The following is a 17,112-nucleotide window of genomic DNA, read 5'->3' as shown; positions in this document are numbered from 1 at the left end:
CTTGTCGTCTCCCCAAGGTACTAGTTTTTTTTGTCGTTGGACCTTGCCTCTCTTCTTAGTTTCTTCTTTTATTTTCTATGTCGAATAGATTTTATCTTGTTGGTCACGAAACCGCATGTGAAAATAGTCTAAGACTGGACCGAAACTAATGCGGATAGAGTCCTGGAAGTGGGACAAGCCCATGCAATCAAGATTTTCGAAAAATATCTCCGTTGGTTGGTTCTAACTTCAGATCTCAGGCACCATATAACATATGTTCTAAATCCGAAAAGATAACCAATTAGACTATCACGCCACCAAATGGTTTATATATTACAATATAGAAAAAAGAATGATTGAATAAGACACTTTGTTCTAATTAATTCTAATATATAGAAGTTTAATTTACACATGATTCATGTGTGATGATGTAATTATCATTCACGAGGCTCAAATCAAATGTCATGGTATTACATATGATGGAACAGCAACAACCGACCAACTGGTGAGTCACATTGGCCGCCTCATATACTTCTGTACCTCATTGAGAATTGGAGCATGAAACATGCATGAGAGATGACATAACAGTAAGTACCTCGTTTCCATGCATGATGTGGGTGGAGTTTGTTTGGATAACCGTGATTACAAAACCATCACAAATCACAATAATCTTGTGTTTGTTTTGTTTTTTTTTTTCCTAAACGAGAGAGGGATTCGAACCCTATTCACTATGGTCACAATGATCTTGTGTAGGGCTCGACATCTGGCCGGTCCGGCCCGAAAATATGAGGTTAGGCCCGATTTTGAGAATCGGGTTTCGGGTTGGGCTTGACTCTCAAAATGAGGCCCGGGCCGGCCCTTAAGGCTCGGGTCTTTGAGCCGGGTCTGACTTTTTGACTATATAATATTTAAATATGTTTTTTTTAGGAAAATGTATTATATATATGCATATGTGTAATATATATGTATTATGTGTATATATATACACACATACATTGCAATAATATATATATATATATATATGTATATGTATATGTAGATGTATATATTACATATGTAAGCATATATATATAATGTATGTTACCTAATCGGGTTTGGGCCGGGTCAAAATTGACTTGAGATGTTGGGCTTTGGGCTGGGCCGGTCTCAGAAATGGAGCTCAGGCCCGCCCAAGGTGTCAATTTGGACTGCCCAGACCTGATTTAATTTTAGACCGGTCTGGGTCTAGGCCCGAGGGCCAAATGGTGACCTCTAATCTTGTGTTAGTTGTGTTGTTCGGCTTGTTGGTTGGTTTTTGTTATGATGATCCGTGATTGAACGGTCAAGATTGACTGGACAATTAGATCATGTCGAGGAGATATATGTCTAATCCATATATCAAGCAATATAATAAGACACGAGAAAACAGGGGTATTATGTTTTAAGGAGGGATTGAGCTATTCTTTGAAGGCAAGACAAAAATGATAAAGATTTCAGCATTTAGTATTTCAATTGTCTCAGTTGTACAGTTAGAGGCACATGATTCAAGTGAATTCATAAACTTTCCATGTCTCACATGAAATATTATGCTTACAACTCATCAGGTGAGATAACTGAGATACCAACAGCTGAGATTCTTATCATTTTGGACAATTCAGTGGAAATTGCATATGATAGGAAACTTATATTGCCAGCGTTTATGGTAGGTTGGGGAAGCATGAGAAGGCATTGAAGCATGTTGAGCGAAAAATGTGAAGAGTTGAATTTTCGTCACGAATAGTTAAAACGAAAAAGTTATATTATCCCATCATTTGCACTTTTAATCCCCTCCATATAGGGGTGTAAAAGGGCCGGGCCGGGCCGGGCTTTTGAGTGCTCAGGCTCGGCCCTTAACTTTTGAGCCGGGCCCGGGCTCGGGCCGGGCTTAATAACGAGCCCAAAACCTGAGCCCTAGCCCGGCTCTATTAAAAGCCCCAGGGCTCGAGCTTGGCTCGCGAGCCCACATCCAACAGTTTGCACTAAAGGCAATAAAAGTCGTACCACTATTTGGAGAAGGGGATCTGGGCCTTGCATTTATAGAAAAATTATGAATTCAAAATTGTTATCTTCTTATGTGGGACTAAATAAACTACACTACACACTCACATATAAACACACACGCATACATATAAACGACACACATGCATATATAAACACACACACATACATATATAACTACATACAGCGTATACATATATATAGATACACACACATAAACACACACGCGTACATATATAACCACATGCACACACTTATATACATAATTTTGAATAAACACACACGCGCATATATACATACATACATATATATATATATATAAACATATATATAATTTATAAATATTATTTATATAAAAAAGCCCTAGAGCTTACGAGCCGAGCTTCTCAAAGCCCTAGCTCGGCTCTAAATCCTAAACGAGCCCTAAAGTCAAGCCCTAGCTCGGCCCTAGCCCTTAAAAAAACGAGCTCGAGCCAAGCTCTTATCGGGCCGCCCTCGAGCGGCCCAAGAATAGCCCTGTTCGCTTACACCCCTACCTCCATACACCTTAACAACTGGGACAAGTAACAGGGCTGTAGTTAAAAATGACATACATTAACCTTAAGAAACATTAAAGACAAAGCACCAAGGACCTTCCGACCTATTGTGAAGTAGAGAAGGAAATGTACGAAAACCAAGTTGCAGGTCGTTAACATAGCTGACCGCTCTGGCCCAGAAACCAGAACAGCCAGGCATCAGAGTTTGCGTCCCCACACCATCCCTCATCGCTAAAGGACAATGGGCCATGGCTAAATCCCTCTCATCGAGCAAGGCAATGGACCATGGCATGGGTACGGTACTAGACGCCTGATCACAAGAGTCTAGAACACTTCCAAGAGAATTAGAGACATCTTATAGCTTAAATCAACAGACATGACTTAACTGGCATACTTCCTCAACGAAGTTGGCCATCGATCCACAATGCCTCTGAAATCAGAATAACTAGTTAGAAGGTCGAACTGAGCCGTGCCTTTTCCAGCCACTGAAGGGACCGTGACAATGCCAAAAAGTAGTTGATCCTTGCATAGTGGCTCTACTGCCATGAACCTCATGTCCTGTCTGTAGGTACCTAGATGTGCCATGGTTGTTCCTTAGCCAGGGGAAAAAACCATTATCTGGTTACAGTCCCATGCCATGCCAAGGCTGGCAGCAGATGCCGTGCATTGGCAATAGTTCTTGTCATGCAAACAGGGGGGTAGACACATGCCACTATGCCAGTGCAGTCCTGGTGACATGCCAGTGGGTATCTCTTGCGCTTGTAGCCGCATTATTCAAATAAACGGACAGAGAACAAGGTAAAAATTTTCTTTTATTACCTACCAATACCTGTGCATTTACGTACATGGTTTGGTGGCACCTCAACTGCTTCATTACAGAAGCAGATTTGCCCAGAAATAAATGATCAAAAAGGAACTGAGAACCAAAGAGAAGGCAATTGAAGAAATTTATTCCAAGAGCTGATCAGAATGGGTTGGACCAAATATATCAGGATATGAGCCCCAATTACCCTGTTCTCTGGCCTCCCAATATCCACCAATATAGCGGTATGTGTGACTTCCTTTATCCATTGCAAACCAACGAGGCTTCCATCCACTCTCTTGCATCTTCCGTGCCTGATTCGAAAGGAAACAATACGCCAATAAGATGCCATCAGAATAGCTCAAACTTCTAAGCGGATATTTTAATGCAGATAATGTCCAAGAAATTATCATCCAAAAAACACCTCAGCAAGCCTAGATATTGGTACCAAATTGCTTCATAAATTTCAGTATATCTCGTGATGCATAATATCTAGTGTGTTGATTTTTCCCCGGCCGCAATGCATTCTATGTGGATGACATTACCCAGTGTGTGTGTGTGTATTTTTTCCTCACACTTGCACAAGGCCCCTGCAGTGCATAATTTAGCCTAGAAGCTTCTAAACAGTTCACCAAGAATAATTTGTTCTGCGCTGACCATAAAAATGATAACAATCATTCACCTGACGTTGCTGCTGCTCTAGCCGCAGTTTTTCTGAATTGGCCATATCGAATTCCCCATTCTCCAAGCACCTTTGATCAGGTCTAAGCCTTGAATCTGTAGCCGGCAACTTTTCCTTCATACAAGAATAAGGAGGGACATAAATATTCAATCAAAACGACAGATAGGGCAGCCTCATTCTGTGAACAGAAGTAAATTTTCTCAACTTTCTGAATATTTATAAAATAGTGAGAATCAACTAATTAGCCAAAACAGTTGAAACAATCCCATGGATGACTTGAGTGACTTTCGGCCCTAATAAATCAACTACAATAATGGATTATGGACTAATCACCCGAAAAACCATGAGCACGAATAAGTGTGTGCACAATGCCCCAACACATGCACACACACGTGGGTACCAGGTTGAACAATTGCAATAAACTTGTATGGGCTTATAACACTCACCTTCAGTCCAGGCATCAGCTCATTCAATGTAATAGCGAAGCGTGTAAAGTTATATCGAGTGGGAAATCTGGGAGGCTTGCTCCGCTTCCAAAGCAAATGTTGTTCAGAGATAGTCTCTAGTCCTTTCCCCTTACCAGAATAGTCACCAATCACATAATGCATGCTCTCATCCCACTTTCCAAATAGGGTTGCCACTGTTTTTCCATTCTTATCTTGAACTATACCTTGCACCTGAAAAGCATTCCAGTTTGAATAAGTCGATAAAGTCCATCTATGTCTTCAAAAGAATAATATTGCATATTGATGGAAGCAAAATCCTTTCTTCCATTTCCTCTAACACATCATGTATTTGTTTTTAGTTTTAAGAGATGACGTAAACCACAGTAAAGTATTCAAATATCTTGGATTTTCCTACCAAAAGATATAATTCAAACTACTGGCATAAAATTTTAAGAGTGCATAATGCAAAGCGTTGCAATGGGAACAAGATTCATAACCCAACCTCCACGACCACAAGTCGTGATATAACTTGAAGCCCGAGTTGAGTAAGTAATGCTGTAATGGATAATCAATAAATGGACTTGAGAAAAAAAAATGGATCCCAATATCTCATTGGTACTGGGAGAACTTGTAATCAATTGGATTCGCTTTCTCGTTACAATAATTGCACACAAAAAGTAGCCTCAACATTTGAAAGCAAGAACTGAATTTTGAAGGCCAGAAACTTTCACCTAGGACTTAACCCGAGAAAGTCATACTCCAACACCACAAAGAACAGAAAAATAACTTAAAACTGTACAACTTAGGAACATCCTAAAGCAAACATGCTGTAATCCCAGCATCAAATATTTGCTAATCAGAAGTGAATTTGGATCCAGCTTATACAACAAGTAAATGTCAGCTTATACGATTCTGTTAGAATATATATAAACGATGTGAAAAACCACAACCCAATAAGTTAACTCCGCTACTATTTTGTAACACTTATCTGGACCATGAAAGAATAAGTCACCATATATCCACTAATGAATTTTATCTTACATCAACAAAGGTAAAAATTTTATTATGAGACTGAGATCACCTGATGAGGATTGCGGTCTATAATAGACTGTTCCTTGAATTTCAGCTTACACGAATATTCACAATTTCCCTGTATACGCATGGTACCATAGTGATCACAGTATAACTTTCCTAATATCAGATTGTATATTGATGTCGTAACCTGAAAGAAGGAAGTCCATTTTTAAAATTTGAAACCAACTGGAAAAGAAAGTTATATCAATATGAGGGTTGTACCTTGCTCCATTGGTAAACTTCTCCATCATCAAACTCCAAGGTCAAAATACCAACAGGATCAAGTTGAATTGAGCGACCCCAAAATTTGCTCTTCAGATTGCTATCGGCCCAAAATTTCCATCCTGTACCCTCACAATGGCATGCAACAATCATGGGGTGATGACTGACCTGACGCCAAAGTTCATAGTTATTGGATATTTTTCATGCTTAGCATCAACATAAGGCTTAATATATATATATGTATGTATGTATGTATGTATGTATGTATGTATATGTATATGTATGTATAAGCAACATTGACAATTACTACAATGAATGATTAGCGAGGCTCCCTCCTTAATGACACTATGCTTAAGCCTCATCATCTTCTAAAAACCAAAAAATGAAGTGTGTGTGGGGGGGGGGGGGGAGCGGAGGAGTCATCTTAATACACCCCTTCTCTCATCTTTCCTTTATCACATCCCTCCCCCGCCCTTTTAATCGGTGGCACTCTGTTGCTAAAGGCTATTACACACACACATATCTGCGGAATCATGTTTCTGCTCTGATATAATTATTTTAAATATATATATATATGAACAAGACTAAATTTTACATTACTCATAATATCACGATAATCATCACAGCCTTAATGCCAAACTCTGGACTGGTGACAAGGATGTACAAAGAAAAAATATTTGGAATCGCTACATCGATTTTCCTTTGCCACTGGGCAGAGTTATATTGCTCTTAATTTGGTAGTGAAATACCAAAAACCATTAAGCAGTTGGATTGGAGGTGAGATGTATCAAAGCAACTGTTATTTTATTGTGATTGAAGTCAAACTTGTCCACTCCCCTAAAGGTACTAGAAATAAGCATTATCATCTATATGCAGCACGAAGTTGACGATAAAAAGATTATCCAATAGAACTCTTAGATGCAGAAACCAAACCTTCTCTGAGAAAAAACGAAGGCCTTTGTCTGGACAATCAGCCTCATATGTTTCCCCAAGTAATGGGTTAAATGGTTTGCAACTTCTTCCATCCGTTGAAGCATAGCCAGATACAGCAAAAGCAGCGACATTAAGAATTCTCATGAGGCTATTACCCTGCAGCATATAAAGGATATTTTTCATATAAGAAAATAACTGCACATTGTAATTCATAGAAAGCAGCTTATGGCATGCCACACATACTCTTGCAAAATCAAGAGCCTGTTGATACATGTATTTATATTCCTTTTTCTGAATTAACTTCTTAGAATTTACCACACATGTAGCAGAGTTCAAAATGGAGAGCTCTATTAGATCACTGCAGCAAGATTCAACTCCTATGCTCAACTAACTTTTAAAATAAATTTTACACTGAAGTTCTAGAAAGTTGATAAAAGCTCTTCCACAATCATACACGACTCAGATGGAAGGACTAATTCTAAATGTCGTATCCACAAATCATATAACCAAACCCACATGACCCAAACTTTACTGGAACTTGAACAATACTGCTTGCATTTTTATAATTTCCACTTGAGAAAATAAAACTAAAAGAAGCAGTACAAAAATTTAGTAGTATGAATAGGTTGAAAGAAACAAGGTTTCAGGTGAATACAAAAGAATGGAAAAAAAAGTGTAAAGATACGAAATTGATGTAAATTGGTGCATGAGCTGAGCATGACATGCAAAGTAATATGAAAGATGTATAGTGGCACACTGGCACTGTGGCAGATACTTTTTTCCATAGGAAAGCATAAAAACAATATAAAATTAGTCGTATGAGGAGTGAAACCATAACACAATCAAATTCATATGCGCGACTTACTCTTTTTCCCCATTCATACGCCCGGTCAATGAGATGCGAATATTCCAGATCTTCAAAACACTTCTGTAAAGAAGAGAGAGGCTCATTAAAGTAAACTGGAAGACAAACTCTGGTGAGATCCTTTCCGATGTTATCCTTAATCATTGACCAAAGACTGACACCCTTCTCTTTTTCAACTGGGTCTGGTAATTTCTTACGCCTCTGAACATAAGGGTAGTTTCTTCCAACAGATTTCATTGAAGGATCAATGTCGTCATCAGATTCCATTGCACAAAGCCCTTCATCATCAGTAGAGAAAGACAATGTCTGAAGATCAGACCCATTGCTTTTGAAAGAACTAGATGATAGAAAATCACGTGTATCAAAGAATGGATTATCCTCATCATCTGTTTCTTCCTCTGCAGCATCAACTCTTTCGTTATCCTCATCAGATTCGCTCACACTTCTTTCTGGTGGGAAAATAAGAGTTGTGAGTTTTACTGCTAAAAACACGCACATACACTAATTCATGCTGACACACACCATTGAAAACTTCGAGACTTCTTGAGAAAGTTACATCATATAATTGGAACTAAAAATGACAGTCAGCACATAGTCAAGTCATCAGAAGTAGAAGATAAACAACAAAAATATAATGATGAATTGAAAGCACAGTAACGACAGATAAAACGAGAAAAGCAACTGCCAGGGGGAAGGTAGTGTCAATGTGTCATTACAGCAGCAGAACTTACAAGAAGTAAAACAGCAATCAAAACACAGTCCAGAGAAATGAATTTTTACAGGTGATATCATATTGCCTGAAATTTGTGAATGGCTGATGGATGGATGGATGAATGTTAGTACTTGGCAAGCAAGAAGTTAGTTTAAAAGTTGCACATAACAACCACATTGGGATAAATATTTCAGATATTATCAGTCCCATGACCAACAGCAAGCAGACTGGCAAAGTTCTTCAATTTTAAGTGGTAAAACAATTGCAGTAAATTTTGATAAGAACACTTAGACTTTACAAGTTCCCATAAGCGAATGCTTTAAGACTACGGATGGAAACATTGATGTGCACACTGACTTAATGGACAAGTACATTAACAATAATTAAGTTAGCCATATGATTTAAGGCTACGGAATAAAGAACAAAAACAGTGAGAGCCTTTCTAAATTTTGGCAATTTAAGCAATTTAGCAGTTAACATAAGCCAGAAATCCCAAGCTCATTCCTAACTGAGGCCAAAACTCAAAGATTGATCTAAAAGCACTTATTGAACGTAATAATGGGTGCAATGGAGAGTTTCCATTCACAGCGACTTACAAACCAACTCGTGTTAGTAATGATTTCTCTTGCATGAAAGCTTACCACCATATTTTCCTTGACATAACACAGAGGATGCTTCTTGGTCATTCAGCTGTTTTTGGCTCTCATCCACTACTGTATTCTCCAGATCAACCTTTTCTGTCTACACAATATCATATAAAATGCAATTTCTTAGCAGAATTCACATATAAGAATCCAAACCTCAAATGAAACAAGTATGCAAAATCTTAATTTCCATATAAGGAAAAAATTAATAAAAAAGATGAAAACTCCCTGCACAAGGCTCCTGCAGTAGATGGGGTTGACGACTACAGGAATTGAACCTATAACCTCGGACCTCTAGGTTTCACACATGTAACTCTACCACTGCGCCACATGTTTGCTTGTATTAGGAAAAATTAACGTCATACTTGCTCAACTATTATGTAAGGAACATGTTGCATCATAATGGTGGAAAAGAACACACATAGTATATTCAAATTGATTTCTCTTATGGATATACTTAGACAAACCCAAATTTTGTGGGACAAAATCTTTGATGATGATGATCGTGGTGAAAGGAAAACACCTAGTCTACAAGGCCACCACAGTGCTGGAAACTTCCAGCAAGGGCACATGCATGCAGTATTACCTACGCATTGCGAAGAGGCTGTAAACTTTTCTTGGAAAGTTTGCATAAAGGCACATACATATTCTACACGAAGTTAAGCTACCAGATATTTTCCATTGGAATATTGTAAAGAACACTGAAAATCTAGGAAGAACATAACAGTAGGCAATATGAGGTACCTGAAGTCCTAGGTGACTCAAAAACAAAATCCACAAAAATATGATAACTGCAAATTTATATGTCAAGTAAAAAAAGGTAGACAAAACATTAGGACTAAACTCTTATGGCAAGAACAATATGATAACAAAGCTACACTTCAGTCTTCAAAAGCAATGTTCCAGTCATTCTAAAGCAAGTATCTATTTAACTTATAATAGCATTTTATGTCCTAAAGGAGAAATTGCAATAACTTTTATGCAATAAAACTCTCAAGAAAGGCGAAAATCTATTGCACAATCTATAGATGTATCTCATATTCCTGTAATAGTAGAGCAAATCAAGTTTCTTCCTGATCTATTGTGTGCATTGAATTCAAGCCGCACTACAAGGGGTCAAGGGGCGCTGCAGCAGCTACAGCCACAAGATTTTTGTTTATAATTTTGAAAAACCATATTTATATTTTGATCAATTTTACGAATCCAACGATATATTTTTTGTTCTAAACAAAAATATATTTGATTCGTAGAAGCAATCAAAATACAAATACAATTTTTCGAAATTAAAAAAAAAATTCTTGTGGCTGTAGTCAAACTATAGCCGGGAGCAGGCCCCGAGAGCTGTTGGTCCGTGACGTCCATTCAACGATTAATTTGAACTTCTCATATAAGCCTTAACTGCAGCCACTTAAATCGAAAAGGAAGGAAAAATAATTCACTCACCCACAATTAAAAAAAAATCATTTCCATTTCACTTTGAAAAAAGAATTCACTTGAGAGGGGAACATTAATAAAAAAAGAAGACCTATACTGTCCCTCTAAGAGAATTTATACGGAGGAATAAATGAGGGGATGGAAAATTAGCATCTCTAACTATAAAACAAAAAATTGAATCAACATCTCTAACAGTGAAACAAAAGCAAAACCATAACAGACAACACTTGCACCATCTCCAACAAATATATTAGGAAGCTTTGAAAAATTGTTGAGTATCCTGAAATGCTGGGGAAACTGTAAAAGAAGAAGAATTCCCAACTCAATGTTTTCTAATCTTCACTACATGTACCTCTAAATGGCGGAGGGTGTCCATGAGGAGCAATTGCTTCTGCTTAAGCAACACAATCTGGCTCTGAAGAGCAGAGAACTCATTTCTCATGATCTGCTCACTATCCTCGATTGCTGCTTCGCTTAAACCCTCTTCCTGTAGTCGCTGCCTCAACTTCTCCGTTGAGACCATTAGGTTGTCCGAGGGAGCCATCAGCTCGCTGTTTGACATACGCGGGAACATGTCCTTCACCGCCTGCAATGCCTCCATCCATGCCGCTCGATCATCTCGCGTCTCTGCCAGCAAATGGAGCCTCCTCGTGCCAGTGAATATGGAGAATTTCTTGTCGTCTGATCTGCTTTCACGAATAGAAGAAACCTGCAAGAAGACCAATCCAAACCATAAACAAAAAGGAAAATTCATAAAACTCAAAACCATAATCAAAATTTGAGCTGAAACCAAATATTATCAGATGCAACTGTCCGGCCCGAATTTATGCCAGAAAATAACTTCGAACCAAAATTTCTATCCAAATAGCTTAAAAACAAGTTAGTATTCCACAATTAACGGAAATCAGGCTACCACCAAAAAACAAACAAACAAAGAATTCAAGCGCGAAATGAAGCGAATAACGATTGCATTTGACGCAGACCTTAAGGTGTACTTCGCCAAACGGCTTGCGTCTGCGCTGCGAGGGGTTTCCGTGACTAGTACGCCTAGAAATCCTTCGCAGGGACTCTTCACCAATAACCTTGCATCCTTTCTCGGTCTCCTGGTTAACGATGATCTTATCAGGCCCATGAATCTTATAATAAGACAAAACACCGTCCTGCAATACGAACCACCTCGGCCTCCATCCTTTTCCGTAATTCACCCACTTATACAGTATCCCAGACACCCCGTTCCCAACTATGTCGTTAATCATCGCGTCCAGTGCCGGTGCCTCCCGACTCAGTCTGTTTCCATCGATGCCGTTCTGTTGGTTGTGATTCTGATGATTATGGATTTGTGAATTGGAGCGGTTATGGTGATTGTCGGATCGCACGGGTGAGAAGGCCATAAAGGAGAGATCCGGCAAGGGCTTCGTTGGAGAGACGGTGTGATCAGAAACGGTGGACGCGCAGCAGAAGGGATGCATTGGGGGAATTCAGAACGAAAGGAAGATCTCGCAAACCGGACTTCGAGGCGCGGCGGTGGAAACGGTGGAGGCGTCGGCGGTTATGGAAGAGAAAACCTGCTTCGATCTCATGTATATTGAACAAAGAAATCGTAAACAAATCAACATGAACCAGAGAGAGCGAGGACCGATTGGAAGGGAAAAAACGGTTATTAAAAGCAGAGAAATATTGAGATTAAAAACGACAAAAAGGATGTTGAGGTTTGAAGGTTTGAATAGAGAAGTTTCAGCGAGAATTTCGATGGAGGAAGGAAAAGTGCGTGCAGTTGCCGCTTGCCGGCGAGAGAAGGAATCCGGTGGGGGATTGTTGGCAGTTGGCACAGTGAAGGCTTTCAGTATAAATTAAATGCCGCGGGGGTAGTTCAAACGACGGGCTTGCTGGCGTTTTCGCTATTTTATTTTGGTTGGAGGGGATTTGTTCGTATGCGGAATGATATATGGAGAAAAGCGTACGCACGACTAGACGCCGAGGTGATGCGGGAGAGACAGGTGGAGGAAGAAAATGCAAAACGTGGAATGAATACCAGCGAATGAGTAGGCAGGAGAACTTGACGGGAATTGACTAATTGAGCAGTATTTACAAGACCGTTTGGGAGACATATCCATAAGAGCATCCACAATGGGATGATTTTGAAGTACTTGATATGATACTTTCTTGATAAGTTAAGTGCTAGATGTTCACAATGGATATAATGGAGTGTATTTTAAGTACTTGAAATGTTATTTTTTTGATAAGTATAGCGCTACATGCACACAATGGGTGAAAAATGACGTTTGAAAATTTAGTTGTGGAAAAATGATACTTGAGAGTTGGAGTATGTATATAGTTGATGAATAGTGAAGAGAGATGATAAAAAGGAAGAAAGAGATGATGAAAAGGAAGAGAGAGATGATAAAAAGGAAGAAAGAGAAGATGAAAAGGAAGATAGAGATATGAAAAGGAAGAAAGAGATGATAAAAAGGAAGAGAGAGAAAATAGAGAAAGTGTATGGAGTGTTGGAATGTATGAAGTGTTGATGAATAGTGTATATTGTGAGATTTAATCATCCAATTAAATTGTGCCACGTAGGATAAAGGAGGAGAGAGAGAATAATTTTGAAGTGCTTGATATTTCAAGCATCACTGTGGATGCTCTAAGTATCCAACCTCATTTTTTTCGTCATCTTTTGCAACTTGAAAGTCAAAACTATAATTCAAATTATCCCTCTCCATTTTTCTTTTATAGGCAAGATGATAGGTAAGTGGCGGTGGAGGTTTGAATTTAAATATCACTTGCTTTAAATATATGTCTTAATCATTTCGGTTGAAATATTATTAGCAAGAATCCCTCTCTCCATGCACTACAATTTACGATTTTCTTAGCTGCTTTTAGCTTTGGATGAACAAAAAATGAAGAAAATTAGAATCATAGATATTATAAATCAGGAAAATGACATATTGCAAATAGTGCAGTCGAGTTTACACTCATATAAGATTTCAAATAAAACTTTTACAATGTCGTCATCAGTTAAAAAAAATAGTAGTTGAAGATTCTAAAATGCTTCACTCCCCAACATTAACTTTTTTAATAAAAAATATTACAAACTCTAGATATTCCGGTTGTAAAGCCATGAAGGTTGCGTCTTATTTTATATATTAGCACTAAAACCTAGAACAAAGGCCCCTCATTAGACCAATCATTATAGAAGACTGAAAACATCACCGTGAAAGCAATATCAAGAAAGAATGTCCGAATCTTCCTTTTGAATATCCTCCAAATCACTAAATTTTCCTTCCTAGTAAATGTGATCATTATTTTCCATTTTTTATTAAATAAACATGTTTAGTTTTGGGTAAATTTTCAAATGTTTGAATCATCTTCCTCTCCTTCTCAAGCCTCATGTAGAAAAATTAATGAATATTTATTTAATCAAAGTATAATTTTTCAACAAAAAGACTAATTAATATTAATCCTTTACAATTTTATCTGGAGACATTAATACTATAGACCTCAATTTATGAACCCTATTTTACCACCAATTACACTGATGTGATTGAGCAAAAATGAATCACGTTATTTGTATTGACGTGATTCTAAAAATACTACACTAGTCAAACCAATAGCAATGGCGTAGAGTGTTATATTGGTAATAAATTTTGTACGAACTTTGTATATGTTTGTAATTGCTTGCACCAAGGGGGTCAAAAACTCTTTTTCTATGGAAGACGTGTTGGAACGTCACCTTGTAAGTGGAAGGGGACTACTTGTCAGCGTGTACCATAGCACAGAGAATCGGCGATGATAGGTTTGACTGAAAACCGGCAGTCAAAGACTCGCAGGCCGCAGTTAGTGACGTGTCAATCATTCACGATTCTAGAAGGCGTCCTCGTGACTCGTGTGAGGGAAGACTCGAATTTGTACACAGTTTGCGTACTGGTTCCAGCTCCGACGCCGCGTGGAATCCAACTGTTGACACCCTTTTTTTTTGGGGTTCTTCTCATAGTTTTTCTTTTTACAGAACACTTTTTTTTTCCTTTTGACTCAAAAATAAATTATATCCGTCATAACCATAAACAGATGGACAGTGCCAACTGTAATAAATATGACCCTACTACATTTAGCTATTCATTATAATATATGATAATATGTTTGTACACACCAAATTCCTCAGTGTAAATTAAAATACACTTAAAATTTGATACAAATTACAAATATTTAAATCAAAGTGGACTTGATCTCTTCTTTTGACGTATTCCACACGAATACAAAATCCTCTGATTTTTAGTTGAGTGCTTCAAACAAATTCTACGAATTTGTAATAAAATCCAGTTGGATTTGAGTGTTGGACTTGAATTTGGGATTTGATTATCGGACTTGAGACTTGATGGAATTCTAAGAATTCTGGATTTAGAGAACTTGAACTTCACTTCCGGGACTTGACTTAGACTTGAGACTTGAAGGAATTCTAAGAATTCCGGATTTAAAGAACTTGGACTTTTCACTTCCGGGACTTGACTTGGATTTGAGACTTGAAGGAATTCTAAGAATTCCGGATTTAAAGAACTTGGACTTTTCACTTCCGGGACTTGACTTGGATTTGAGACTTGAAGGAATTCTAAGAATTCCGGATTTAGAGAAGAAATTTGAGAGAGTCTTTAGATAGTTTCTCTCTACTCCTCCTCTTCTTCTTCTTCTTTTTTTTTTTTTTCCAAATGAGCTTGGTATTTATAGGCAAAGGGAGAAGTGGAATTTACTTATGTACCCTTGGCCTTAACCCTTGACATTAAGGGTATTGTAGAGAAATCACTTAATCAATGATTATCCCTTTAATTTTATTTTATTTGAATTTGATTTGATTTGTATTTATCTTAGATTTTATCCATTTAACAATATTTTGGGCTTCATAAATTATTTTAATTTAGAGCCCACTATTTTATTTAATTGGGCTGCAAATTTTTTTGTGTCTACAAATGCCCCCTCAAGACTTAAGTTATCAAAGACTAGATAATTTAAGTCTTGAATTATCTAATAAAATTTGCTTTATATAATCACAATTTGATTTGTATTTGATAACTTATAACTAATCTCACTTGATATAGGAGAGTTAGACTTATATAAAGCCAACATGTGCTATAGAGTTTGTATACTCACTCTTTCAACATCACGCATAAAAGGTGAGACAACTTTAGTTTTTTTTTTTTCATCACCCAGCCGTGATTATTTTTAGAAATTTTCATCTCATACATATATATATGATATATATATATGTTTTGTTTTTAAAGCAACCAACCTTGACTTTCATGGCTGTGATGTTGCATGGCGCCTACGCCATAACTATACATATACATATACACACATGTGCATATGTATTCTTTCTTCGGCAGCTGAAATTTATTTATTTTTTCCTTCTTTCGGAAGCTGATTTTTTATTTTTTTATTTTTTTAATTTAGATATGGCCTCCCGCAAACCGTGTTCAGCCCCGAAGACGGATTCTGAGAGTAGCTCAAACTCGAATCCACAATGGATTACAGAATCTAGTAATCCCAAATTTAAAGGGAAAACAATTCGTTTTCCGATGGCTTTTGTTGGACTTCACTCTTCTACAGGCATGCAGGGTCATCTTAAATTTCACGTCAATAGTGCAATGACTGGCCGTTTTGCTATCCCCGGTGTCAATCGATTTCAAGGTTTGGATATGTCTTTAATTAGCAGATCCAAGGAATTGGCATCCACGGATGCCCGTCATCTTGGCCTACCTTACTTGTGTATTGCACCACATCATAATGAGGATGACTTCATCCCACGACCTTTGATTGCCGAGAATATTGGGAACAAATTTATTAGATGGGGGACATCTTTGAATCCCAGAGGAGAGATTTCATATCTAAATGGCTTTTGGGAGTGGTCCAGACGGGTTGCTGGACTCCTTAAGGATAGAGGCTTGGAAGATTTATCATTAGCAGTCCAAGCAGCAACGATGGAATATCATCGTCCCCCTTCAGCATATCGGGCTTTATGTGAGGTATGGTGTCCTGAAACCAGTACCTTTGTGACGAGGCATGGAGAAATTGGCATTTCTCTTTGGGAAATGCGAGATATTTCCGGATTGTCTATACTTGGTGATTATTATGAAGAGGTTATTCCGAGTTTTAGGGAACTCACTGATGGAAAATCTCTTCCAGATTCTTGTCTTCATCTCTTTAAGGCTTTTCAACATATAGCCGGAGAAAAGGTTATTGATCGAATCAAGCATGCAGATTGGCTCAATTTTTGGCTTAATGGGGTTTCTCGGAAACCCAATCCTCGAGGAGACTCGAAATATAAGAAATTATCAAACTTGGGAAAGTATGAATTTCTAAAAAGTGGAACAACAACAAAAGTGTGGAGACCCATAGTCATTCCCAACCAAAGTGTGTCTTCTGAAGACATCAGAGATCTAAAATGTTTACAGGCGTTAGATCTTGAATTATCTACCACCAAGATTGATGAGTTGGAGATAGCTGCATATCTCTCTATTTGGCTTTGTAGATTTGTCCTTCCATCAGGCGATGACCACTTAAGACCCGCAACTTTTAAAGTTGCTTCCCGGATGGCTGCAGGTGTAAGATATAGTCTGGTTCCACCTATTTTAGCAAGTATTTATAAAGGTCTTACACAGACCTTTTCTTCTGAAAGAAAGGATCTTGGAAGAATTACTCAATCATTTCCAGGGCACTTTCTTTATGGCTGGGTAGCATTGCATTTCCCTCGTGGTATATTTGATATCATTGACACATCT

General features: G+C 37.9%; 1 protein-coding gene and 1 long non-coding RNA gene across 3 annotated transcripts; both read right to left on the bottom strand.

Moving 5' to 3' along the window:
* Positions 1 to 1,710: 1,710 nt before the first annotated feature.
* Positions 1,711 to 2,685, bottom strand: LOC120010122. The gene is made up of 2 exons (XR_005470823.1): positions 2,532 to 2,685; positions 1,711 to 1,785 (listed from the first exon to the last, which is right to left on the bottom strand). It is a non-coding gene; the product is annotated as an uncharacterized LOC120010122 (long non-coding RNA).
* A 638-nt stretch (positions 2,686 to 3,323) lies between these two features.
* On the bottom strand, positions 3,324 to 12,440 carry LOC120010121 (oxysterol-binding protein-related protein 1C-like). 2 transcript variants are annotated; one of them, XM_038860825.1, is made up of 10 exons: positions 11,329 to 12,440; positions 10,698 to 11,054; positions 8,909 to 9,008; positions 7,556 to 8,004; positions 6,691 to 6,846; positions 5,758 to 5,925; positions 5,543 to 5,683; positions 4,462 to 4,692; positions 4,016 to 4,123; positions 3,324 to 3,647 (listed from the first exon to the last, which is right to left on the bottom strand). In XM_038860825.1, exons 1-10 carry the CDS (start codon positions 11,812 to 11,814, stop codon positions 3,480 to 3,482), a joined length of 2,364 nt encoding a protein of 787 aa, XP_038716753.1. In that variant the 5' UTR covers positions 11,815 to 12,440; the 3' UTR covers positions 3,324 to 3,479. The 2 variants fall into 2 exon arrangements, with proteins under 2 accessions (XP_038716753.1, XP_038716752.1); XM_038860824.1 differs by having other exon boundaries at positions 4,016 to 4,129; positions 11,329 to 11,814.
* Positions 12,441 to 17,112: the final 4,672 nt, after the last annotated feature.

Source organism: Tripterygium wilfordii, chromosome 12 (assembly GCF_013401445.1).
Source record: "Tripterygium wilfordii isolate XIE 37 chromosome 12, ASM1340144v1, whole genome shotgun sequence".
NCBI lineage: Eukaryota > Viridiplantae > Streptophyta > Magnoliopsida > Celastrales > Celastraceae > Tripterygium > Tripterygium wilfordii.
Note: the sequence above shows the minus strand (reverse complement) of the source record. Positions and strands in the feature narration are given on the sequence as shown.